The sequence below is a fragment of the Musa acuminata genome, chromosome BXJ1-1, assembly GCF_036884655.1.
Source record: "Musa acuminata AAA Group cultivar baxijiao chromosome BXJ1-1, Cavendish_Baxijiao_AAA, whole genome shotgun sequence".
NCBI classification, from domain to species: domain Eukaryota; kingdom Viridiplantae; phylum Streptophyta; class Magnoliopsida; order Zingiberales; family Musaceae; genus Musa; species Musa acuminata.
This window is the reverse complement of record NC_088327.1, coordinates 3451241-3478304: the sequence shown is the minus strand read 5'-3', so window position 1 is coordinate 3478304 and position 27064 is coordinate 3451241. Positions and strand designations below refer to the sequence as shown.

Below are 27064 nucleotides of genomic sequence, written 5' to 3'. Positions count from 1 at the left end.
GCCATGTGTCTTTGTCATAGCAGATTTCTCTTTCGTTTGTCATAGTAGATTTCAACTTTGTTCCACACCGTAGCGGGCCTCTTTTGGGTCCTTCCTTCTCCATAGTGGATTTCAGATCCTCCTCTGATGTGGTGGGCTTCAAGTCCTTTCTCCATCTTGACGGATTTCAGATCCTCTTGCCATCGGTGCCTATTAGGAATCGTCTCGAAGAGACACTTCTCTTAATCGCAAGAGGAGAGAGATCGACTTCTTGATCGTGACAGAGAGATCAGCGTTCTCCTTATAAATCTCTTTCCCTTGTGGGGGAGAGATTCGTTCTTCCATCTAAGCCACTAGAGACTCCAGAGCCTTAGAAGCTTTCAACCTCATCCATAGAGCCTCCTTAGGAGCGTTCTCCACATCACCCCAGTTCCTAGTAAGGCGGGTCGATCTTCGTGTCTCTCATTTTGGGGTCAATTCTACAACAAACCAATTAGTCATCCTGCTCTTCCGCCTCAAGTTGGGATGTTTTTCCTTTCTTGCACAAGTTCTTAATCTTCTGGTCGTTAGTCGATCAAAGTCTATGTTCCATCTTTCGACAGTCCAAGGGCGAAGAAGGTTGCATCCTCCCCATCATTAGAGGAGGTATCTCCCGTGAGCCCAAAGGTTCTTTGGGAATTAGAATTTATGAAAATTTCGCATGACTGTAATTCATTGGTGAGCGTGTCTCTCCCAGATCATTTGCGAACTAGGTATTGTATCTCGTCCAAGTTTGATCTACAAGTACCTCAACTCGGTCAATGCCCTTTCAATCGCACTATTGGGTTTTTCTGTTTATCTTACGATGTCCTTGAGGCAAGTCTCCATCTTTCCCTCCATCTAGTGATAGTATCTTGCCGATAGTGAGAGATATTGTCTTCTTAAATGACATCCAACTTGTGGTGCTACTTAATAGTGTTTATCAAGGAGTGCCAGCATGATGGTATTACTCTGACACGCACCCTTTTCGTTACTTGTTTTCGGTTGTACAAGGGGAGAAGTGGCTACTACCTAGTCGCTCATGAATGTTTCAAAGTCAATGGTGCCCCTTCCAACCACATGATGGAAAGTGCACTACTTTCTTGTGAGTTCAAGTCGAGATTGGGGATTCAACCTCACATGGTCGACACATTGCATTGACAACACCCCTCCCTTCTTGTCAAACGAGGAGGCGGGTCAAGTGCTTCAACTGAGGGATATACTCTCTTCCTCCGAGACAATACGGAAGATGGACGAGAATTGGCTGATCAATTCAGGTCTCAGTCCAACTCCTCGAGGTACTACCCGAACCTCCCATCACTATCCTTCACCTCTCTTTTCAATCTTCAACCTCATGATTCAATTCTTCTATAAGCATGAATCTACACTCTTTGAAGAGGAAGTCGCATAGCTCCTCGTCGAGTGCAATGGAACTTTGTTCGACTCAGGCTCCTATTCACGAGCTATCAGTAGAAGCACTGGACTCGCCTCAGTCTAGTCATCATGGCGAACCTCGAGCAAGACAACTCAAGTCAATCATTTCTTCTTCACTATGGTAACCTCAAAGTTGGGGCTGATGATAGTTGCTTCTACCTCAACCTTTTGCATCTCCTCACGCTTAATTGAGACTATTGCCTCTATGACAATGTATCATTTGGCTCTCTAAAGCATCTCTAGTATCGTTGCCGGCTACCTCTCCACCAACGACCAAAAACAACGAGAGAGTTTGAGCCCTATCATGAAAGCTTATGTCACAAGCGATGGATGAGCCTCTTGCATGCCTTGGATCTTGTTAGTGAATCGAGCGACAAAGTCAAAGAATGTTTCTTTCCCCTATCCCTTGCTTGAGTCCGAGAAGCATTACTGTCGATGGTCTTGGAAGTGCATTCCCGGGAAAATAGAGAGCTCAAACTCTTTTGTGAGCTAAGCAAAGGAGCTGATAAAAAATGAGTTCAAGCAGGTATACCATTCTAGTGTCGAGCCTCTTAGCATTGTCAAAAAGGTATAAAACATCATAACATCCGAGATGTCGTGCAACAAGATCTAAGCACGAAAGGCAATAATATACTTTATCGGGTGAATACTACAATCAAAAGCCTCCAACGATGAGAGACAAAAATTTATCGAGATTAATTTCTCTTGGATGTTCTGAGTGAATCGAAACCAACCCGAGGTAGGATCGATCAGGTTTTCTCCTCTAGATTATTGAAACTCTCTATCATATCTTTCCTAGGCATTAATGCAGTTGTTGTAGTTGGATCTTAGAAAATATTATCCATCAAATCCAATGATTGGTCTCATATTCGGATAGAGATAAGTGATTTTGCAAAAGTATTGCCTCGAAATGCACACCAATGACCGTAAGGAGAATAATATTTTTGACAAATCATAGGCTTTCCTACAAAGCAAAAAGAGGCTGAGGGAATGCTAAAGAAACTCTCGACAGCCGGGGACAAAGCCCTTTTCTGCATAGGGCTCACGGTGTCAGCAATCTGTAGTATTATACAGAGCGATCTCTCAAAGCTAAAACCAAATGTATAGCATAAAAATCAATTTCATGGCACCATCTGGTTTCCGAGTTGTCATCTAAAATGAAAAAAAAATAAAAATCTATCAATGACAAGAGAGCACAGATATCCATGCTCAAATTTAACTGCAGCATATGACAGCATATACCTACATATATTGGATGCATATAGCTTACAGGACCTCTAGATGAATTTTCTGGTGCATTTGCAATCATACAGCAAATTATGGTAACATATCTGGCCCTTGTGGACTCTTGCAGCCTTGTGCAACGTAGTGACGGTGTCTCTCCTTCCATCTTCATTAATCAATTTCACTTGAAAACTTGTTGACCAGCTGATGGCAATACGAAGTCAATCACTTCACCATGACCAACAAAACCTAGAGGGCTCAAACCCCGACGAATCGGGGCTTTAGCCTCCATACCTACTCTCAAAAAGCATATTCACTTCCTAGGGTCACAGGGTTAAGGTAACTTACCAAGTCTCAAACATCACTTGAAAGAACATCTGCCGCATGATCTGTCTGAGTTCAATTACAGGTGGTTCTGACGTCTACGCTATATCTTGGAGTGAATTCAACATGCTGCAATCCATGTTTTCAATAATAAGTGAGCAAAGTGCATGCAGCTAGAACCAAGATCTAAGCATTTATTTTTTAAGTTCTAATCAGAAACAAGTCACAGAAAAAACAAAGTAAAAGGGGACTCGGAATTGATACTTCGTAACTAATCTATGTCCAAGGTCTTGTGATACTAATTATTTGTCTGCCAAAAAGGTATTTGTCGTTGGGACCTTACATGGATCAAGGTACATCAGGTGATATGCCCTGTATGGAACTTGAACCATCTGGTATAAGACAATACAGACCATGTACAGGGTAACTTTTTTATTTGTCAACTGTTATCAGGGTTTTGTGAAACCCAGTATGTGCTGACATACTGAGACTGATACAGTACCAGTCTGAGCCTTCATCGGTTCACTACCTGCATACATAATTACAAACATTGACCCTAGTGTAATTTGTACAATTGAAATAGTATATAACAGACAACAAAAGAACGAGGAAAATGCCTATGATGTAGACAAACGCTATTCATCATTACAGAAACATACAAAGTCACCACTTCAATAACTTCCACCTCAAGTTCGAATTATGTACTACGTGCCATTTAAATTGCAATCACCAAAATGTAACATCAAAGTAAGCATTGTAAAATTATATATATATATATATAACTCTAGATGCTTTAAGAGCTAATAGAAACATTGGACATTCACTAAAAAGCAAAGGAACCAACAAGTAAAAGAAAGGTAAGAAGCAATACCAAGAAAATGAGAACTCTTTTTAATTAACAGCACTTGCCTGCTCTCAGCATTCTAAGGCATACTTCTGGATCTACAATACAAAAATTAATAAAAAGTTCAAACGGGCTGTTATAATGAAAGAATATCAGTATTTCAATCTTTAAATTAACAAATTTGCTGATATTTAAAGGCCTGTAACCAATGAAAGTAATAAAAAAAGGATAATTTGTCCAGCACATAATCCCTTGATAGCCATACAAAGTAATTGTGTTAACCATGTCCATTAAGTGTGTGATAATTTAGAATGACTCAACAAAAACACCAAAGCTACTGTCTTTGAATCAATGTTTACACAATGGCACAAGCCAAAGAGAATTCCATATGTATTATTCTTCAAACATTAATATGACAACGACGACGACAATGATGACAACTCAACAACAAGCAAAAATGTATTAATTATTAGGGATCGGCTTTATGGATCTTTTCCCATTTTTGAATTATGTAATACAATATCTCTAATTAATTAAGAAGATTCAAATATCATCATATTATTTCTAACAAAGTCCTCTTAGATCTTCCTCTCCTCCCACCACAAATCCTAATTGGCTCACATTGTTTAATCACATCAGGGACCACCAAATTTTTCCTTGAATGAAAACTCATCTCAAAATTCTCATCTCAACTATACTAACTTTGTGCATATTTTTTAATTCAAGAGCAATACAGGTGATATGCCCTGTATGGAACTTGAACCATCTGGTATAAGACAATACAGACCATGTACAGGGTAACTTTTTTATTTGTCAACTGTTATCAGGGTTTTGTGAAACCCAGTATGTGCTGACATACTGAGACTGATACAGTACCAGTCTGAGCCTTCATCGGTTCACTACCTGCATACATAATTACAAACATTGACCCTAGTGTAATTTGTACAATTGAAATAGTATATAACAGACAACAAAAGAACGAGGAAAATGCCTATGATGTAGACAAACGCTATTCATCATTACAGAAACATACAAAGTCACCACTTCAATAACTTCCACCTCAAGTTCGAATTATGTACTACGTGCCATTTAAATTGCAATCACCAAAATGTAACATCAAAGTAAGCATTGTAAAATTATATATATATATATATAACTCTAGATGCTTTAAGAGCTAATAGAAACATTGGACATTCACTAAAAAGCAAAGGAACCAACAAGTAAAAGAAAGGTAAGAAGCAATACCAAGAAAATGAGAACTCTTTTTAATTAACAGCACTTGCCTGCTCTCAGCATTCTAAGGCATACTTCTGGATCTACAATACAAAAATTAATAAAAAGTTCAAACGGGCTGTTATAATGAAAGAATATCAGTATTTCAATCTTTAAATTAACAAATTTGCTGATATTTAAAGGCCTGTAACCAATGAAAGTAATAAAAAAAGGATAATTTGTCCAGCACATAATCCCTTGATAGCCATACAAAGTAATTGTGTTAACCATGTCCATTAAGTGTGTGATAATTTAGAATGACTCAACAAAAACACCAAAGCTACTGTCTTTGAATCAATGTTTACACAATGGCACAAGCCAAAGAGAATTCCATATGTATTATTCTTCAAACATTAATATGACAACGACGACGACAATGATGACAACTCAACAACAAGCAAAAATGTATTAATTATTAGGGATCGGCTTTATGGATCTTTTCCCATTTTTGAATTATGTAATACAATATCTCTAATTAATTAAGAAGATTCAAATATCATCATATTATTTCTAACAAAGTCCTCTTAGATCTTCCTCTCCTCCCACCACAAATCCTAATTGGCTCACATTGTTTAATCACATCAGGGACCACCAAATTTTTCCTTGAATGAAAACTCATCTCAAAATTCTCATCTCAACTATACTAACTTTGTGCATATTTTTTAATTCAAGAGCAAAACATTGATCACACAAATGCCTGCCACCCCTTTCTACTATAACCACTCAACTTTTACCCTATAGACAATGTCTTCATCCTTGTTGAATTCAAGAGCACCACAAGTGTCTTATCCTTGTTGAATAGTAAGTCTAATATATCTACAATATTTACTTAGAAACTTTTGTCCAAACATCTTACATAAATCTCTCTGTTTTTAAGATATCCAAAGCTACATTTTATGTAATCGATCTTAGTCCTGCATAATCGAAAACCTTTAGCGCTAAGATTTGTTTCTATAACTCAAGTTCAGAATCAATCCCAAATAATTCTCATCAACTAAAACAATATCCTCAGCAAATAATATTTTACCAAACAACACTATCCTGTAATGACTAGTAAGTTTGTTTATAACTAATAGTGGAAGATAAGGACTTAAGGTTGATCTTTGATTTATTCTTAGTTATCAAAAATCCATTAGACAAACACACTATAACTCTGGCACTACTAACTATTTTATTATACATATCTTTTATCACAACAAAATAATTACCTGATACTTCTTTCTTTACTCACCTTGTCATATATCTCTAAAAACTCTATTAAAACTTTTTCTAAGTCAATACAAATCATATATAATTTTTTTCCTAAAAAATAAAAAGCATCTATGGCTGCTTTTTTTGGGTATAAAACCAAACTAACTTTCAAAAGAATTCAATTTGTGCTGATTGTTTCTTCAATCGCAATTTTTCCAAAGTTCCATAGTGTGTCTTACTAGCTTGATCCCTATATAATTAGAGTAGCTTTAAATATCTCTATTATTCCTAAACTTTAGTAAAACTAGTAAACCAAATTATGCCTTCCTCTTCTAAACTTTTTCAATTTTTGGGCTTTGGGTAGGGGTCTGAGGGGTGATACAATGTCTATAATGTGTCAGCTTTCTGTTCGACGAAAGTGCTAAGTGAACGTTAGGCCCGCATCTACCTTTGGAACCCCCCTTTTGTGTGCGCTCATGTAGCCCGTTTTCAAGACCCATTTGGGCCTAATAAACATGGTTTTCTTTGTGTTGCTTTGGATTATGAGTATCTTATCCTTTTCATGCGCAACAACGATAAATTACCTGCATGTTTGTCTTTTGAACATTTTCTTCATTGTGCAAGTCCTTTGTGGACTGCACGATGTTAAGGTTTAGGCTAATCCTTGTGGACGAATATCGCTTGGGTGTCGCACGTCTTAGGCAATCCCAACTAAAGACATGACAGAAGGTACTATCAAGTGCTATACTCACTCAAGGGAAAAAATGTGATCTCACACTACTCACATATATTGTAGGAAATCAGAATTTTCATTCATTTAGACATGAGATACAATAACATTTTTGGAAAAATACTACCATTAAATGCGAATGAGATACAACAACAAAGCCGTGAGTCTCAACCATCTGGGTCAGCTACGTGGATCTTTTATCATCATTGAGATATGTAAAAAATCATATATTTAGTTAAGTTCAAAGTGCTTAATCTTTATTTATAGTTTTTATTAAGATCTTTTTAGGTCTTTCTCTGTTTCTTCTCGTACCAGTAACATTAATCATTTCATCTCTTCTAACTATTGTATCCGAAGATATTCTAAGTACATGTCCTCTAAGCTATGTTAGACTAATATGTGATAGATAAATCTCTTTGGAATATCCTATTGGAATGCTTATGATTTGTTGTATACATTATACATTTGCTTTGCAGCGTAGATCAGACATGTAGTGTTTATAAAATTTGAATGCATATCTACAATTCATTGATTGAAGTCAAGGCCTGAAAATATAAGTTAAGAAATCACGTTACACAGCATTATCTAACATCCTAAATCAAGAATCTGAAAAAGAGAAATGTCATATGCATGCCCATGTACTGCATTACCCTGAAGAAAAATTTTAATGGCCAAATACAATGTTGCAATTCATACTGTGTCTGGTTAGGAATGTCCAAGTTGATTTTTTTGGGCATAAAGACATCTCAATTGAGATACATGTTTGATTATTGGACTATGTTCTCCAGAAATTTTACCAATCTTAGTACAAGGCTTCCTTCCATATTAGCCTAGAGTAAGGCACCATTGACCATTCAGTTATCTTGTATGCATTCAAGAGGCTACATGTCATTTCCAAGTGGCACCAGTCCAAAGCCTAAAAGCCCTGTCGATTACTTGATTTTGATACATCTGCGTTTGAGTTTCTCAAAGAAGATACCAGCTGAACTTCCTCTAGCATGTAAAGAGCCAGGTTTAAGGAAAAACTTTACCATTGTACTAAAGCCCGTCCTCTAACCTACTCTAGCATGTACAAGATAAAATTGTCAAAATAAGCCAAAAAAAAAATCAAGGATACAGAAACAGAAGTGAATTAATAAAGACGGTTATCAAGATGCAGGAACAGTAAACCTAAAGCAATTACCTCAAGCATATTTTCCTCGATAAAAGTATTTGGTCCCATGCAACTTGTGCCATCTGAACCATCATATTGGAGAATTCTAAGTTTGCCTTCCTGTATTTTTGCCATCAAAACATTATGTAGAGCTCAAACTGGCAGTATAAGTTCCTCAAGAATGCTCCTAAAAAATTACATTTCACCTTAGTTCCATAAACTAGACCACCACCAACAGATGGATGAAAGCATGCAACATTCACCTCGTCCTCCATGCTAGGAAGAACTCTCACAAGCTCCATATCTGAAACTCGATAGACCTGGGAGAAGACCAGCAACAGAGAAATATTTTTAAAAGGTGAAGGTACTAACTGGTTGGAACATATCAAAAGAAGATACCAGCTAGCATATGACAAACACTGCAAGGAACAGTGAAGCAAGAAAATGTGCCTTACTTGCCATCTTAGGGCCTTCACATGCTCAGGAAACAGAAGTTAAGCAACACTCATTTAAGGACAACAATGCCAACACGCAAATGCAGCCAGTAAATCTTTATTAAAACCAAGACTGCTTCTATTGTTCCCATTTTGAAGGAAAGTTTATACTTATAGGCAACATGGTTCGTTAAAACCTTTAGTCCACCAGACCCTGTTATTTCAGATGAAGTTTTTTTTTTTTTTCTGTGAGATGATAAATAACATATAACGTTTCATTGACAGCTTACCTTTGAAAATATTACAGAAGACAGATATCTTATCATAAATCTTATTTGACAGCTTTAGTATAGAAATCAATCAATATGGAGGTTATCAGTGATTAAATATTAAATGGAAAGTTAATAAGTGACTAGAACAAGTTGAGCATTAGGCCAAAAATGTTCTTCAACAAAAGATAATGCTAGAATGAAGAAGGTACATTACTAAACTGAGCATCTTATAAGGTAGTGGACAAATCAATATGCTATCCTTATATTTCTTCACAAGCTACAGTTTACTGTGCAAATGAATCATACGATATCATGGTGCACAAGAGTAGACCAAAAGCGTTTATTTTGATCTCAAAATTAAACTGGCAAGAAATTTGATAAATTACAGAAATGTATGTTTACTATATATAGTAGACATTTTATTAAACAAACTCCTAAAGAACCTTTATAAGTCCTCCAATTAACAACAGACATTTAATTATGCTTTCCACTTAGAGGCACATATGAGACCTCTATGCTTTCAAGCAACCTAACTAATATACTTTTCAGTTTAATCAACAAAATATAACATGACTTTTAAATTACTATTAGTCTGCTCCAAGCAGTAAAGCATAACTAAGAAACAGTATCATGATAACCGTTAGATGGGTGCCTCAACACTAGATAAGTAGCCTCCTTTGTCACAATTGAATGTCTCTCACTGATCCCACAATAAGAATCTTCAGTAGCTTATTCTTATTTGTAGATTGGCCCTTGAGGCATTCCTCTTTGGTGAATTTGCTTTGTAATTCACTTCACTTTCTAATGGTTATGAATCTTGAGAACTTTTTCTTTTGTTCCGTCATCATGATAAGATCATTCTTTATTCTATACACATTCAAGAATATTTGGAATATCATACAATAAGTTATAATTATCCTAGGTTGTAATGATTTCAGGTCATCTGCAATTTGGTTGCAAGAGAACTTTTTTTTTCATAAGTCATCATCAAAGATCACTGTGTTTTGCCATGGAAAATTCGTACATTTAGCATTTCAAACTCCAGCTAAGACCTAAAGCAAATTGAAGTTCCTACTAAAGGGTTCTAACTAAATAAAAGAAACTTGAAATGCTGGTCAATAGTTCATGACATGAGGTTAAGTCCCATTTTTTTGAAGTTTTGAGATATAACCAAAAGATGCAATAAAAATAGCATAGTACAAGACCTTTGTTTGAACTAGCAGAACTAACAGAAAATCAGAGCCTTAATACTAAAACCAACTTATGCAATCGGAGACCTTTGTTTAAACTAGCAGCAGGAACAGAAAAAACAGATGCCTTAAATATAGAGTAGCTAAATAACACATACCTCTAAGATTGTATAGATAGGTATTGCAGTCTCCCCATCCGCAACAATGCTCCTAAGAAGTGAATTATGACGCCGACCATATGCTAATAGTATATGTTCTGATGTAGGTGAGAACTACAAAGAGAAAAAAGACCCATGTTGGATGCACAAGTACTACAAAAATATAGACTTTAGACTCATAGGAAGATTACTAAACAACAGTAAACATCATCATGTTAATGTACCACATCAAATTTAGATTTTCCAGTGACTAAAATTTCATTACAATATATTAACTTTGTTAGTGGCTTAGTATGCAATACCAAATCATTTGTCAAAACAACCAAGAAACTTCTTCTATTATTGAATGAAAAGCTTAGCTCAATAAAATACTAGCAATTTTCTTCTTGCAGCATGGGCTTCGGATGAGATCCAAATCTGAACTGGGACGAAAGCTCACCTGGTATACTAGAACTAAGAACCATTGGTTGGATAATTCAGCTTCATAAATCCAAGATTCAATCAATCAAACTCCATCCGGATATGAGAGTTGCAGATTTATGTCTTGGCAAAACAATTTCATATAAATAGATGTGATGCCGAAGACTTTTTTATTTTTTAATTTCTTAACTTGGGTTGTTTGAAAATGAAGTAATTGCATAGCAGAAGAAGATAAATGGACGTGGAAGAAAAAATAATCATCTTAATTGAAGATTTTGTGCAAAGAAGGAAACTAATGACATATCAAGAATATCATAGAAGGGAACACATCAAGCTTCGATCTATATGGATTGAAGCTGGACTCATGCAGATTTAGCCTTAATCTAGGCTGAATCTAAAGAGATCGTGGTCAGATCCATAGTTGGATACTAATGAACAAGGATTTACAACTGATTAAAAACCAGTTTCAGTAACCTATCAGGCACACTACATTAGCCGGAATCATTGAATAAAATAACAAAAACTAGAAAATGAATGTTTCTAATATCGAGCTACATTTTTAGATATTCGTACATGGTCCATTTGGTAAATACCTATCAATACAGACCGCTCCAACCAGTATTAAAACTTTGCTCACAGACCTGATCTTATTGTAGGAGGTCATGGAACAGAAATTAGCGCACAATAGCTCATGTCACAAAAAATCGGTTCCAGTCATTCAAAAGTGCAGTAAGGCCACATAGCTTATTACAATCAAATACCCATAAGATATCATTGATAAGTGAAATAAAGTGCAGTAAGTACTTGTACAAGCATCATAAATAGGGACACCAAAGAGAAACAACTTCATCTAGGAACAATTTTATATATGAAAAACTATGGTTGAGAGGAAGTCGAGGCGGTTTGTTTATAAAAACCCTTAAACTAATAATCATTTATACATATAATTAATTAATTCAATAATGAAGTGTGCCAACCTGAATAGAAGTTAGGCAGTGTGCAGCTCTTATTGCTCTTGAAGAAAGCACCATACCAAACCTACAGATCATGAAAAATATTGAAGAAAATCAATATGTAAAAAGACAGTTTTACCACTAAAATTACAAGAAAGGTTTTATGTCATACGTTGCTTCTTCAAGAGAGTAGATGCGAAGCTCATACATAACTTGCTGAGCCGAAATTGGGTGTTGCGTTGGTGATGTTGCAGCCCCTGAAGCATCATGTTGCATTTGTGACTGTGTTCCAGGATCACCTTCCACATGAGGAAGCAAGCATGCAACACAAGCAACCAAAAATCGCCCACAAGGAGAAAAATGAGTGCCCATTTCACTGTCACAATTATTCACATGTAAGTATTTTACATAGATGCCATCAATAACCAAGAGTAGCACATTCTAATATAATGTGTTCTGCCATTATATTATGATACGAATATCATGCAGCACTCAACATTATAATTGTTGCAAACAAGAGTCCCTAAAAGATAAGTAAAATTTTCTATCATGGAGAGCAAGTGCACCTGCAAAGAACTGCATGAGGTATAGTTAAACGGCATGTCTCTAGTTCCAAAGGAGCACATGGATCTTGTATATCATACGGCCATATCCTTAGTTTCACAGTACAAGGTAATTCAACAGCTGCTGCTGCAGCCAATGATGTTGGAACCTCAGATCCAATACCACTTGGACCACGACGAGGCTCGGCATCATCGGTCTGGGAATTATGAGACAAGGAAACTTGGCTGACACCTGTTGAAGCCAGTAAACGTGAATTTGAACGATGACGAGAACCAGATCTTGCAGTCACCCTAGAATGGCCAACTAGGTTTGCCATCGAGGAAGCCACTAAACGTTCTGCATTATGGCTATATTGTAATTCAGAGGTCAAGGAGTTGGATCCTATTTGACGAATCATGCCTGAATTTCCTTCTAAGCCACCATTAACAGATCTTGTGTGCAAGCTGGAATGAGTTTGACCCATTAACCAGCCCTGCAGGAGAGGCAGCTCCCAGCATGGAGGATCATGGAAAGGGATTAATATGGGATTATCATCACTGGAGACGCTTGTGGAAATAATAGGTGGAACACCTAAACCTAACCCAATCGGTTCTCTTTCAACCATTCCACTTTCCTGAGGTGTAGTCGATGAGACATTACCAGAAGCATCTGACCTCTCACGAATCTGAGCAGACGTAGTCAATGACACATTACCAGAAGCATCCAACCTCTCAGAAATCCCAGTAGAGCTTCTTGCCTGAAACTCTGGTGTAGATTGTCCTTCATTGGTTTCCGCACTTTCCGATGCCTTATCTATTCCAGTCATCGTAGAAACTCTATTATCGATCATAAAATTCATGTCAGATGGTTCTCCAGGAGATATATCCATGGGGGGCACCAAATTATCATACTGGTTAGCAGCATCTGGTATTTGTCTCTGACTAGACAACATAGAAGAGTCTGCTTTTGGCTGTCCACTGGCTGAGCTGCTTGTCCCACCAGCATGCTGCAAAGTCCTCCTTCCATCATCATTTACAAATGTTGGCCAAAAGAAGTAAGGAGAAGGTATAAGGGGCAACTTATCCATCTGATGCTGACGGAGATCAGAATTTAAATTAGCAAAAAGAACTGTAGGCGGAGGATAGTGTAAATAACTCGATGATGTTGCAAGAGTCAAAGGTGAATCTGGAGAATCTAGATCATTAACCTGTAAAGCAAGGAACTATTACAGTTGGTACAATGTAAACATCTAAAAACATCAGTCCAACAATGAATCCAAAAAGATAAATCAACCTCAGCTGTTAACAGAAATGGAGCACCATGAGGATGAAAATGAACAGCCCTTAAGGAGCGCCGAGTCTTTAGAACAACAGTAGGAGAAGAAGCCTCTTCTCTCTTGTTGTAGTTCCATATGTACAGCTGCCAAATGTATATCACATGGAGTTTCAACACACCAAAAAAAAAAAAAGGTCATCGACAGGCAATGGGAAGATTTTCTATTAGTGAACTCAATTTCTTCTCGTGTCATCCAAAAACAACTCACCTTATGGCCAGAAGCTACAGCAAGAAGTTCTCCTTGGGCATGAAAAGCAATAGAGGCGATAGGACGATCTGCAAATAAAAAAGAAAATACAAATGTTTGAATCTGACGAAGGTAGATTATCGAGCAATCAAAAAAGGTAACCAGATGTCAGACTTGTATTAAAAGAAGTTTTCAGAAACGTGTTAAAGGGTAATACAAAAATCATGTGACCCTATACAATCTGCTGTCTCTGTGTCCCATAATCGAACTTCATGATCCAAGCTACCGCTTGCAAGTTTTTCTGGGTGTAATGGATGGAACCTAACCTGGATGAGACATTAGACATTGAAAAGAGTTTAATACAATAATATTGAAGAAAACATACACACAAAACTAGAGTTTTCCAAGAACTCAGACTAGAACAGTGAAGATCATAATGGTAACCATGGGATACAAACGACAGATTATACCATCAGCTTGTAAATCTAGTATCTGTATCTTGCAACTTAAAAACCAATAAGCAAATCCCTTCCAGCAAGAGAAAGTAATAAGAATGTAAAACAGGGATCATGATGCAAAACAAATTTTAACGAACAGAACAAGAAAATTTCAATGTTAAAGGAATCAACAAAACAGACCAGTCCTAGAAAGGCTGACATACTGGAGTTGTTAGAAAGGAAGTGACAGTGAAAGTAGAAGTGAAGAGCAAGTGAACCAAAAAATGGACCAGATATTCACAATGGCAAACTTTTTTTTTACTCAAGAATATTGTAAAATGCAAGCAAGCTCCACCCACGTCAGTTCATTATAGTAATGCACAAACATAAAAAGCAAAAACATACAAACAATATGTGCACATACCACCCAAGGTGTCCGTCGATGACCACTTAACACCTTTAAACAGTTCCCTGTTTGGCAGTCAATTATCTTGACAGTGTGGTCACCACTGCAAACATATTCAGTTAGTTATGACTGACTATGTATGTAGTACAGCTGAAGCAGGGGAATGAACTTACTGTGTGGAAGCAATTGTATTTCCATCAGAACTAAATGCTGCTGCAATTGTGGACCTTGGAGGAGGCACAAGAGGAGAATATTTAGCAGATAAATGACGCAAAGACTCTGCTTCTACCCTGAGAAAGCCAAATGCCAATAGATCAACATATACCTTCTCATAATCATGTGTACTTAGAATCATCAACTACAAATTTAGAACAATAAATTACTCCATATGATGCCTAAAAAATGGCATTATATGAAAATTTTCAAAAATAACAAGCCATTAATGAAATATAGCATACAGAAGCTACGTTACCAAGAAGCCAAAGCATTTCTAGCATCCAATTTTTCACATCTTAGTGCAACATAATCAGCACTCCAGTTTGAGCCTTCTTTCCAAAGCTGTTTCTTATGCTTAGACCGAGGAGATATCTCCCTCCATGCTAACAACTGAAAAACATTTCTAAAACAGAGAAATTCAAATGTGAATGGTTGATTGGTTTGGATCTAAAAGGACTGTATTAGTATTTCTGAAAATTCAGATTCATATCTAATACATATATGAATCGAAATTAATACACGAGTGCATCGTTATTTCTATCTCTGAAACATCATATGAAGATAGCTGCTATGATGCATCAAAATAAGACAATAAAAGCAACATTGAGAGTAGCTCAAAATCTGTATTGACAGACAATAAAAGACCAAATAAAAGGCCAATATGGATCCCAATTTTTTATCCTTGTTAGGCATAATAGATTGATCAAAGCATATGTTTAAGATTTTACATCTTGTTCTACATTATTTTTCCATTTTATTTTTCTCCCATTCTAATTATATAAATGCAAGAAGCAATGAGAATAATAAACACTAGCACTGATGAACAAGTCAAGAAATTGTATTTCTACGAGGAAGTGGCTACCCATTCCCACTCAAAACCAATATGATGAATCAGAGTGTGTTGAAGGCATCAACCTCTCTGTCACCTCTTTTCCTTATCCCTTTTAGCCACCTTATTATCTTAAACCACCAGCTATTTAATATCTCCATTTACAGTCCAGGCCCAATCCATGATCCACCATTTCACAGTCACATTGTTCATGTTCAATCCCCAAGCCTTCTATTTCTTAATTACCTCTAACCATCATTATCCCAAACCTCTAACCACTACTCTTCCACACCTTTCTACCATCCAAAAGGGTCCTTCTGATACTTGATTGCTAAAGGCCTACTGTCTTTGAGAGCAAACAACAAGGACTTATTTGGAGGTTGACAGAAGCAGATATAACTACCAATAAGGATATTATTAGAGGACCACGGCAACATCGCTCTCTCCCTATTAAAATCCATGGTACGTCTAACATAAACCCTGCTTTGCTTGGGCATCTTCATATGCTATCTTTTATTATTTTTAATATCCATAGAGCAAGTGTCTCTATGAAGGCACCATATGAACAAGATAAGAATTATTAGAGAACTATGTAGCACATCAATAGCATAATTTTGAAGAAAGAAATTTAAAAAAACAAAAGCAATATAACTAAGAACTACTCAAATAATTATACTATAATATATTTCCACCTGTGCTTCAAATTGGTATGCGAAACATGTGGAAACACAAGGTGGGGACTGGACTGCGAAGTGGATCCAGATGAAGACTTGACATTATCTGCCCAGGATTGAGACATTTCGTTCTCTAAACATGTTACTCCTGAAAGTAGACAAAATCAAATCAACTATTCAAATTATAAAAATTCATACTAGATACACAATAAAACAGGAGAGAGAGGTGTTATATAGAAATCCAGAGTGTTTTGAGTCTATGATATTACTATGTGACATTAAAAGCATAACAAGATAAAAGAAGTTGAAGTCCTCATGAAAAAGAAAGAAAAACCGAACTGAAGTGTTCCATGTTGCACTTGTCCAACACGATCGGACTAGTTAAAGCAGTTTACCCCGTTTGATTGGGTCAGTTACATCGTGTCATATCACAAAAATCCACAAATTTCCCCTTAATATCATGAAAAATAACAAAAAGATAGGCGCTTTTCTTCCAATAACCCTAAACGAGGCTTAAATGCTAAGACGAAAGCATTCGCAAAAAAACAGAACTCTAAACTAACGAAAATCTTCGAGAAACGACTCCAGAGAGGATTGCTTCGAGATAAAGTATCCGCCCAATGAACAAAAAGCATCTAACAACACCAAAACCAGATCAAAACACCAACTCCGATCAAACAAGAGCGCGAGAGAGAGGGTGATTGTACCTCGGACTCGGGTGGGGAAGCCCGTGGATCAAGGTGTAGGCGAGATCTCCGAAACGAGAGAGAATTCAAGGCAAATGCCTCAGCTAGGAGGGATCGTGACACCGAGGGGAATCGCCGGTGGAAAGGATCCGAAGGACGAGGGGAGGAGGGAAGAATACCGACGACACCGGAACCGTACCAAGGCCGCGAGCGCGAGAGGGAAGACACGGGCAATTTAGGGCTTCGAACGCTCGTTTATATATGCCCGAACGCAGAACCCAGGCCGCTGGTATTCGAGACGCAACCCAACGACCCACGCGGTCACCGGCTTACTTCAATTGGATCAGTCGCATTCATTAGTTCGAGTTTTATGGATTTAATATGTGCATTGAAGATGATCAGTTCTTCTTACATTGCTTCTTCCTCTCCAAGTCCATCAAAATAAATAAATATATACTTATTTTTTAATGATTCTCACGTGAATTCACCCTAATTAGATTTATTTTTTTATTATCTAAAATAATAAAAAAAATTGATTCATTATTTATAACATAATTATCTAAAAAATAAAGATGAGTTACACATTTATTAACACAATGCCACGGAACTGATTCATCGTAGGAGAACAGGGTTCGGGTCTGGTTCAGCCACAATGCCAATTATGTGTTGGCTATTTCCGATTGACCGGCTCGTGATAAGCGCGCGTCACGACACACCAATCGCAAGACCAGCGACCCTCTAAGTGACGCCATCAAACACCCACTTTCTATTTACTTTAGTAGGACATGTCAGATAAGCCAATCACAATCGTGCAAGTGTGCCGGGTGCAAATGTGGGGCAGAAATCGTGTTGCTCGAGCGAAGTTTTGACCCCATGCCAACTTTAGCTCTGGCTATTCTCGGCCTCCCCAGGGCGCGTCTTCCTCCCGTCTCCTGGTACATAAGCAAGTATCGCTTCACCTTGGAGGAAAGCCCCGCCATGAAGCCGGTGGATGGTGGCTCCTTCGGTCGCCATCACCACCACCATTCGACCACTATCGGCTCCCCCGTAGCAATGCATTTCCACCTCCTCGAGATCACCATCATCTCCGGCCAGGGGCTCTTCCCCGCTTCCCGGTCCTTGCAGGCCTACGCGTCCGCATGGGTCGACCCAAAGCACAAGCTCTACACCCGGGTGGACCGCGCCGGCCTCACCGACCCCACCTGGAACGACAAGTTCGTCTTCCGCGTCGACGACGCATTCCTCCGCTCCGAGACCTCGGCCGTCAACGTGCACCTCCACGCCGCCCGCGGCCGCCTCAGCCCGCTCCGCGACCACCTCCTCGGCACCGTCCGCGTCGTCCTCAGCGCCCTCCGCCTAGCCCCCGGCGCCAGCCGTTGCGTGGCCCTCCAGGTGCGCCGCCCCTCCACGCTCTGCCCCCACGGCATCCTCAACCTCGGCGTCGCCCTCCACGACTCCGACAAGATCATGCCGCTGTCCTTCGACCTCCAGTCCCTGGAGGCCTTCGCCTACAAAGACCTCATCGGTGCGAAACAGGAGAAGTCCAACAGCGACACGTCGCCGCCGGCCGACTGCGGCAAACCGCAGCTGGAGAGGACCGGATCAGCGGAGACGGAAAGAGACGCAGAGGAGCGGGAGAGGGAGGAATTGGAGACCAAACTGGAGACGTGGAAAGCTGAGATGACGCCGGAAAATGAGACGGAAGACCAATCAAGCAGCGTAGTCGGGAGAAAGAAGGGAAGGCGACGCAGTTGGAGGCTTTCTTGTTTCTCATGCAGTGGGAAAGCGCATGAAGAGAAGGCCCACGCGGCCATTATTCAATATAGTTAGACAAGCAGTTATTAGGTAAATGTAAGAGCATTACGCATGCTCATGTTTATGAGAATAGCACCAAAGCTATTCCTACTAAAAAAGTTCCATTAGAAGCATAGTATCGACCAGCGATTTCGAATGAATACTGATACAAAGAGAAAACCGAGTAATCCCTAACACAGTTTTGCAATAGCTGATATCGAAAAATCTTGGAGACGTTCTTATTGGGTTAATTATGAAACAAGCGAAGATATAATTATTATTTTCCTAGATTTATCAAGATGAAACAAAACTCCAAATTTACGTCAGCCTTGCAAAAAGCACATCATTAAACGATGGCATTAGCAGCACTAGCAATTCTAGGCCACAGATCAGCACATTCCTTGCCGATTGGTCCTGTAATAGCAGATCCTGAGAAAAAACATGGAATAATAAGTCAATAAATTTGAAGAACACGAGCCAAGAAGCCAAAAAGGAAAACATAACAGTTAATAAATGTCCAGATAAAAAGACAATTTAAACAGAGGAATATTGACTACCACAGCCCAAATAACGAGTTCAAAGAAAAAATACCTTTCATTTCTCCCTTTGGATTCACAATAACGCCAGCATTATCTACACAAAAAATATATATATATATATAATTTTAGAAAAATAGAGGCTTTCATGCAATTCTGGAATGAATTATTCACAGAAATTAAATGCTAACAAAATTAAAAATTAGGGGACAAGATATCAAGAGACTAGCAACAAATCTAGCTGTACCACATTTGGGTCTGATAACAATAACATGAACAAATCTAGCAACAAATCTTTTTTTTTCAAAGAAATGTATGATTAAGAACCCACTTCTCTGCTTCATTTTTTATGAAAATATTTTCAACTTTACATATAAAGTTTACCAGAAGACAGGTAACATGATGCTATTACTGAACAACATGCTGTTTAACACTGGCAATATCACATATATATGCTTCCTCTACAGAATGACCTAAAGGAGGCCACTCTTCCAGATCGGAAGCAACTTCAAAGGACCATGGGTGCATAAAGAAAATTTACACTTCAAAATAATAAATACATTAAAATGCCTCTATTATAACTCTAGAAAATCTTACTAAAGAAGAGTTAAATCATGATAAACCCACTCTGTCAAAATGAACAAAGTTTCACAAACAATAAATCTATAGACCAAAACAAAGATTTAAGCAACACAGCTGTGGTTTGGTTTTTAATCAACTATTTGAATGTATGTCTCATGGCCAGTCCCAAGAGGTAATGGCAGCAACGCTGCTACTCTAGGCGATGGAATATGAGACCGCCTCAGGATGGAGAAACCCCTGCAAGGATTTACCTTACAGGGAGAGCCATCAACATCAAAAAGCTTTTTATGTGACGTTTACTTTAGACTATACAAACATAATTGGTTTGCTCCAACAAGTAAAGGAGATTTTCACCCTGAAAAGTCTCCTCCGTCGACAGATTGAAGCAAATTAAAAACTAAATGGATGAATAAAATTTTGAAAAGGATCTCTAATAAAAAATCAGATGCATGTGCAGTGGAGTATAAGACAAGCCCCAGATAGAGGTACTCTTTGCAAAGGTATAGGCTATTCAGGAATTTAAAAAAAACATCTGTAACACTATATGATATGCAAAATAGACTTAGTTTTAAATGAAGTGAGATGTATGTCCCATGGCCAGTCCCGAGAGGTAATGGCAGCAATGCTACTACTCCAGGCGATGGAATATGGGACCGCCTTCAGATGGAGAAACTTCCTGATAAAGATTAAACTTTTCCGGGAAGAACCATCAACATCCGAAGACTTGATATGCGACGTTTACTTTTGGAATATACAAACACAATTGGTTTGCTCCGAGAAGTAGAGGAGATTTTTACCCAAAAATCACCTCCGTCACAACAAGTAAAATTCATCATTTGCCAATAATGCGAAAAATTAAGCCTTTTATGCAGACTTCTACGAATAACATAAAGAGGAAAGAGGAAAAGAACCAAAATTCTACAAACAACAAAGAAATTTACGTACAAAAGACAGAATATGAAGCAGCGAGTCATGTAACAAGCTAATACAAACTATCGAAGGCAAGAAACACGCAAATGAACAATTAAGAATAACCAAAACATATAGCATAAAGTTAGCATACGAAAACGATACCCTCAAAGTACATATAGACGCCATCCTTTCTGCGCCAAGGTTTCCGCTGCCTCACAATGACGGCAGGCATGACCTTCTTCCTGAGATCTGGCTTGCCCTTCTTGACAGTGGCCATTACCATATCCCCAACGCAAGCAGAGGGGAGACGGTTCAGACGGCCCTTGATCCCCTTCACGGATATAATGTAGAGGTTCTTCGCGCCAGTGTTGTCGGCACAATTGACAGTGGCTGCCACCGGTAGACCCAGCGACATGCGGAACTTATTTCCAGCAGATCCTCCTCGTCCTATGCGTCACAATAGCCAAACACATCAAAAATAACGAAATATACAACTAAAAAGTCTGATCTTTCCTATGAATTGGGTAATCATTATCACATTTGCTAAGGATTAAACTTCAACAATGAGTTCCCTTTCCATGAAAAAATGAAAACTTTTCATAGAGCATAATAAAAACATAAGGAATCTCATAGAAAAATTGTTAACAACAAGTAAAAACCATGTTCATTTCAAGAAATCCTAGATACATAGTCCTACTTCAAAAGGGCAACAGGAAACGGAGAAGGTAGCAATGCATTGAGTGATAGGACAACAAAGAGATTAATCTGATACTAGAACAAAAGAATGAAACACTAGAACAAAAACAACCATGAAAAGGAAATCAGCGAGAGATGAAGAGGAAGACGCTCCTCACCTCGCTTCGACATCTTAAAAAGATAGGGAGTGAGCGGCGACGCCGACGGGGTTTACCGAGCGGGGTCCGATTATTTATAGAGCGGTTGTTAGGGTTTCTCAGGTGTCAGTTGTGAAATTACTATAATAGCCTTCGACCGGGAACTGGTTCTCGTCCGTCTACTGCGCACCCATGACATCAACGGCTCTGATGAACCCATGTAATCGACGGTTCATGATTCATTGATGCTTTTTGCGAATCTTGGAGAAGCTTCGTCTTCCATTTTTCGGTTTCATTTTGATTTTGACTAATCAAATTACGATCTTCAATTTTTTTTCTTGAAATTTTTCTACTTTTAGTGTGCCTTTTTTTATCTCGATTCTATCAGGCAAATCATGTCAAGTTCTCGTTGTAGGTATGTGTTCTCTTCATTTTGAACTTTATCTTCCAAAGATCTGAAGGTTTGATTGCGTTGATGGTGACAGCCTTTGATGATATCTCATCTTCTCAACCCCTTTTCTTCACTATCGCTTTGTAAAATTTATGATAAGTTTGATGATCAATGATCAATGATATTGATGTGTTATTTGAATCTCAAAATGCTTTTGGATAAGGATTTGAAATGACACGACACGATAATTGGGAATTTACATTTGTTTTCCATGACAAGATGATCAATTTTGGGTAGGTTTCATTTCATATGCAAAGATGAATCGGATTGATTTATATACGTGTGATGGTGTAGGCTCGTGCACTCGTATGATATGATTAGGGTAGGTTTCATTTCATTTTTTTTTCTTTTTTGAACATATAGTTGATTTTATTTTATAAGTGTTTTGCAAGCTTCACTATATATATTTTTATTGTATAATTTTTTTATTTAGAATAGCTAATCTTTTACTGGCCATAATTATATATAATTATTAAGTCAAATCTTAATTATCTGATATAAAAATTAATTCTGATCTAATTGATCCTTTTATTAAGTTCATATCTCATGTAGAACTTCTCAAATAATCGTTGGAATTCTACAAAACTATAATAAGAAGTGTCAGATAGATCTCTAATGCGAAAGAGTGTCATTATATACTTGTGAAGTCCCTTTTTACGGTGGGTGTTTCGTGCCATTACCTCTTAATGTTATGTTGTTCATATAAACATAGGGTGTCGATATAAGACGTAACTGCTTATAAACTATAAAATGTAATTACATAGTGCATTTGAGAGAGTAAACTTGATGGCTATTTTCCTCGTGTAGTTAAGAAAATCTTATCTGCTATTATGCCCTCACAAGATTGAGCTTCTATCAAGGATGTCGATCTTGGACCAATGTAATTAAAATAGTTTACGGACGAGAAGCTTTGTGAGTGAGTCTGCTAGTTGATCAGACGTATGCACATGAGAAACACATAGTTGATGTTTGACAACTTGATCTCGCCCGAAGTAGAAGTTGATGGCAATGTGTTTTATGCGGGAGTGGAACACCGGATTAGCACATAAGTAGGTAACTCCAACATTATCATAATATAATATAGGAGTAATGATAGAGTTAATGTTGAGTTCCTTGAGCAGATTTGTGATCCAATTGAGTTCAATAGCAGCAAAGGCGATGGCACGGTATTTAGTTTCAGTTGTAGACCATGCGACTATCTTTTATTTTTTAAAACTCCAACATATTAGAGTAGCTCTAAGGAAAATAATATATCATGATGTGGATATTCTATCATCAAAGTTCCCTACCCAATCAGTATCAGCAAAGGCATGGAGATCGAGTGGAGCATTATTACGAAGAAAAAAACCATGATTTAGGGTCCTTTTAAGATATCATATAATTCGTTTGACCATAGACCAATATATAATAAATGGTCGACGCATAAATTATGATAATTTAGTGACTACAAACGAAATGTTTGGACGGGTAAGAGCTAAGTATTGTAAGGAGTCACGGACTTGTCAGAATTAAGTAGAATCCGTAGAAGGGCTTCCATCACATAACTTGAGTGATTCACTAGTAAAGAGGAGAGTTGTAACTGCTTTTATATCCTGTATGTTTGTTTTGGATAATAGATTTTGAATATACTTTCTTTGCGATAGAAAGAGACATGAAGATATAAATATTGCTTCCACTCCCATAAAGTAACTCAAGTTTCCTAGATCTTTTAGGGAGAATCGATTGGTCAATTGCTTTAGGAAAGCTTGAGTCTCTAAGGGGTCATTGCTCATGACAATAATATCATTCACATACATCAAAAGATATATTGTGCATTCATTTTATTGTCGAATGAATAACGATGTATCAGACTTAGAATTGATGAAGCCAATTGAGGTTAGAAATGAGCCAAGTTCAGTATACCAAGTTCGTGGAGCTTAATGAAGTCCATAAATAGCTTTTTATATTTTACAAACATGTCTCGGATACTGAGGGTGGATGAAGCCAAGACGTTGCTGCATGAAGAGATTGTCAGTTAGAGTCCCATGTAAAAAAATAGTGTGAACATCGAGTTATCATAAATGCCAGCCTTTTGAGGTGGCCAAATTCAAAATAAGTCGGATTATTGTGGGTTTAACAACGGGACTAAATATCTTTGTGAAGTCAACACCAGGATGTTGATGAAATCCTTTGGCCACTAGACGCACTTTATATCTATTAACGAATCCATTTGGGTTCTGTTTAATTCGAAAGACCCACTTAAACTCGATGATATTTTGTGTGGGATGAGAGGGTATAAGAGTCTATGTAGAATTATAAATAAGGGCATCATATTCATCACACATAGTTTTACGCTAGCGTAGATATTTTTGGGCTTGAGTAATTGTGGTAAGTTCATTGGTCTCTGACGAGGATTTTGTGATATCATGTAGGTTAAGGATTTATCATGGTTTAAAGATATCACTTTTGGAGCGTATTGCCATTAGATATCCAGGGGCTATAAGTTATGTTGTAGGTATGGGCGGTGGAGATGTACTAACATGGTATGGAGGTACTTCAGTGTCACTGGTACCAAAAGAGGATAAAGGTAGTGGTTGTGTTATCGGGGGCAATGCTTCAGTAGTAAGGGAACATTGTGAAGGAGGGAGAGGAGCAATTGAGGGAGTGAGGAGCTGTTGAACCGAGAGAAGAAGAGAGTGTAGATCTTGAAGAGAATGGCTGGGTGGTGTTGTAGGAGACTTATTTGACGAGACTGGCGGTGTACTCCAGTGATGTATAGTTGTTGAAGTAGGGCTCACAATAGGAGACTTAGGGTTTTGAAACGGAAAGGTAGATCCACAAAAATAACATGATGTGATATAAAGACTTTTTTAAGTTTGAGGTTCGTATCATCGAAAAGCATTATGTTCAAGAGAATACCCAATAAAAATACAAGGTTTAGATCTTAATATTAGCTTATGTGAGGCATAGGGATGTAGCCATAGATAACATAAACATCCAAATACTTTGAGTTTGTTAAGGTTTGGAGATTTGTTAAATAATTTTTCAAATGGTGACTAGTGATAAGGTATATTTCGAGCCCAGGCCACGTCACAATCGATGCCGCACCACGCCATAGCCAAGTCAGCAAGAGAAGTACCCCCACGCGCTGAGCCAGCAACCGTATCAAGATGCCACTTGATATGTCCTGTCCCAGTAAGCCCGGGATGGCGCCGCATGGCGTCGTTCCGCATGTCCCGGGATGGCGGTCGCACAAAGGTACCATCTCATCCCTTGAGGATCGGTCGCCATGCCAAACCCGCATATGACCGACTTTCGTATAGTAGTATAAAAGCCCATAGTCGGCATCCAACTAGAGGGAGGGAAAAAGGAGGCAGAAAGCATAACGCCACACTGACTTAATTGTCAAGGGGTCACAGTCGGTAATGACCCGGCGAGGCCTTATGTGCAGGAAAACAGCAACGTCCGAGGCGAGGTCATCCTGATCGATAGAGGCGTCCTTCCTCACGACGCGTCAATCAGCATCCCGATGAAAAAATGTTAATATTGCGATGCCAACACATCGACTGAGGGGCTTAACTGACTCCGGCATCCAACTCAAACGACCGAAGACTCTCGACATCACCTTATGGACCGGGCCGTGCTGACTCATCAGCCACGGTGCATCAGTTCATCAACAACTGGTACTAAAGAACTGGAGTGAGCATATGATTGATGATGTGGATGACAGTTTGAAAAGCCGCAGCCCAAAAGATGGTTTGCATGGAGGCTTGATGGAGGAGTGTGAGATCAGTTTCAACTATATGTCGATGTTTGTGTTCAGCAGAACCAACTAGTTGAAGAGTATGCGGGGGTGACTTAAGGTGTTGTATACCATAAGCTAAGAGATAGGATGTTCGAGCTTGATATTCACCGCCTCCGTCAGAGTAAACTGTTTTGATTGTAGACTAGAGGAAATTCTCAACCAAACGTCTAAAGTTTAAAAAAAAAAACTATTGAAACTTCATATTTATGATGAGAGGGTAGAACCATATATATTTAGTAAAGTAATCTATGAAAATAACATAAAATCTAAATTTGTCAAAAGAAGTGATTGGGGCAAGACCCCAAACATCAGTATAAATAATTTTAAAATGTTTAGAGCAGAGGAGATTCCAAAAGAAAGTCTATGACTTTTATTGCTTAAACAAGTATCACAATGAGATATAATGCTATTGCTTTTAAGAGTAGGAAGAGAAAATCGTGAAAGTAATTTTTGTTGGATAAAAGATGAGGGATGACTAAGACACGATGTCACACATCACTTGGAGCTGGACGGAAGAGTAGGCAATGGGCCTGGTGATTTGTGTAACTGACGACCACTCATAATGTAAGAGAGAGTTCTGCAGCAATACAGGACAGATTTCTATAGCGATGCAAGAGAGATTTCTACAGCGATGGTGGAGAAATATGTAGTGATACTAGAGAGAGTTGCAGCAATTTCTGCAATAATGCAGGAGAGATTTCTGCGATGCTGGAGAAATCTACAGCGATGCTGTAGAAATCTGCAGTGTTGGAGATAGTTGTAGTAATGCTTGTGGCAGTTGACGGCAAGGCAGCGACGGTGGCTGTGACTGGTGTAGATCACAGCTTGCAGCCGAGTTTGGTGGTCGGAAGGGCAGTAGAGTTTTTAACGGAAGACTTTGGTTGGTAAGGGAGCAGCAATCAGTGGTAGAAACATAGGCCGCGATAGTGCTTCCTTTGAGAGCATTGCCCACAGAGAAGAGAAGCTCATAACCACTGCAGTTCTGTGAGACGTTGCAGCTTACAGTTTGTGAGTGGCTGCGGCTTCAAATGCCACAGTGTACGTCGGGTCGGATGCAACTCGACGAGGCGGAGAAAGAGTTCAGGGGAAGGAGTCACCGAGGCGATACTCTGGGAACCCGTGGCTTATGTTTGTGTTCAATATAACCAACTAGTTGAAGAGTATGCAGGAGTAACTTAAGGTGTTATATACCATAAGTTAAGAGACAAAATGTGAGGGCTTGATATTCACCGCCTTCGTTAGAGTAAACTATTTTGATTATAG

The 27064-nt window shown here is 38.3% G+C and overlaps 2 protein-coding genes and 1 non-coding gene across 10 annotated transcripts; all 3 read right to left on the bottom strand.

Moving 5' to 3' along the window:
• Nucleotides 1-2514: 2514 nt before the first annotated feature.
• LOC103988903 (uncharacterized) lies at nucleotides 2515-17216 on the bottom strand. Of its 8 annotated transcripts, none has more exons than XM_065104800.1 (18): nucleotides 16931-17216; nucleotides 16242-16371; nucleotides 14977-15123; nucleotides 14678-14794; nucleotides 14523-14607; nucleotides 13879-13987; nucleotides 13683-13750; nucleotides 13433-13558; nucleotides 12163-13346; nucleotides 11769-11972; nucleotides 11621-11681; nucleotides 10224-10337; nucleotides 8376-8489; nucleotides 8200-8289; nucleotides 5069-5139; nucleotides 3851-3921; nucleotides 3004-3108; nucleotides 2515-2859 (listed from the first exon to the last, which is right to left on the bottom strand). In XM_065104800.1, the coding sequence occupies exons 2-15, from the start codon at nucleotides 16346-16348 to the stop codon at nucleotides 5113-5115; spliced, it is 2553 nt and encodes an 850-aa protein (XP_064960872.1). In that variant the 5' UTR covers nucleotides 16349-16371; nucleotides 16931-17216; the 3' UTR covers nucleotides 2515-2859; nucleotides 3004-3108; nucleotides 3851-3921; nucleotides 5069-5112. The 8 variants fall into 8 exon arrangements, with proteins under 8 accessions (XP_064960872.1, XP_064960986.1, XP_064961087.1 ...); XM_065104914.1 differs by having other exon boundaries at nucleotides 3889-3921; XM_065105015.1 differs by having other exon boundaries at nucleotides 5107-5139.
• Nucleotides 17217-18888: 1672 nt separating this feature from the next.
• LOC135610309 (large ribosomal subunit protein uL14) lies at nucleotides 18889-21690 on the bottom strand. The gene is made up of 4 exons (XM_065104714.1): nucleotides 21588-21690; nucleotides 20896-21180; nucleotides 19295-19336; nucleotides 18889-19132 (listed from the first exon to the last, which is right to left on the bottom strand). The coding sequence occupies exons 1-4, from the start codon at nucleotides 21598-21600 to the stop codon at nucleotides 19050-19052; spliced, it is 423 nt and encodes a 140-aa protein (XP_064960786.1). The 5' UTR covers nucleotides 21601-21690; the 3' UTR covers nucleotides 18889-19049.
• Nucleotides 19616-19746, bottom strand: LOC135592753 (small nucleolar RNA snoR137). The gene has a single exon (XR_010479227.1). It is a non-coding gene; the product is annotated as a small nucleolar RNA snoR137 (small nucleolar RNA).
• Nucleotides 21691-27064: the final 5374 nt, after the last annotated feature.

What these genes read in the sequence shown, in the direction of transcription:
- LOC103988903 (XM_065104800.1), bottom strand. Translation starts at nt 16,348, where the DNA reads ATGTCTCAATCCTGGGCAGATAATGTCAAGTCTTCATCTGGATCCACT. An exon ending in AATACAATTGCTTCCACACA is followed by an intron (nt 14,608 to 14,677) that starts GTAAGTTCATTC and finishes ATATGTTTGCAG; the next exon opens with TGGTGACCACACTGTCAAGA. An exon ending in ACTGCCTAACTTCTATTCAG is followed by an intron (nt 10,338 to 11,620) that starts GTTGGCACACTT and finishes TTCTCTTTGTAG; the next exon opens with TTCTCACCTACATCAGAACA.
- LOC135610309 (XM_065104714.1), bottom strand. An exon ending in CGTCTATATGTACTTTGAGG is followed by an intron (nt 19,337 to 20,895) that starts GTATCGTTTTCG and finishes TTTTTTGTGTAG; the next exon opens with ATAATGCTGGCGTTATTGTG. An exon ending in TCCAAAGGGAGAAATGAAAG is followed by an intron (nt 19,133 to 19,294) that starts GTATTTTTTCTT and finishes GTTTTTTCTCAG; the next exon opens with GATCTGCTATTACAGGACCA.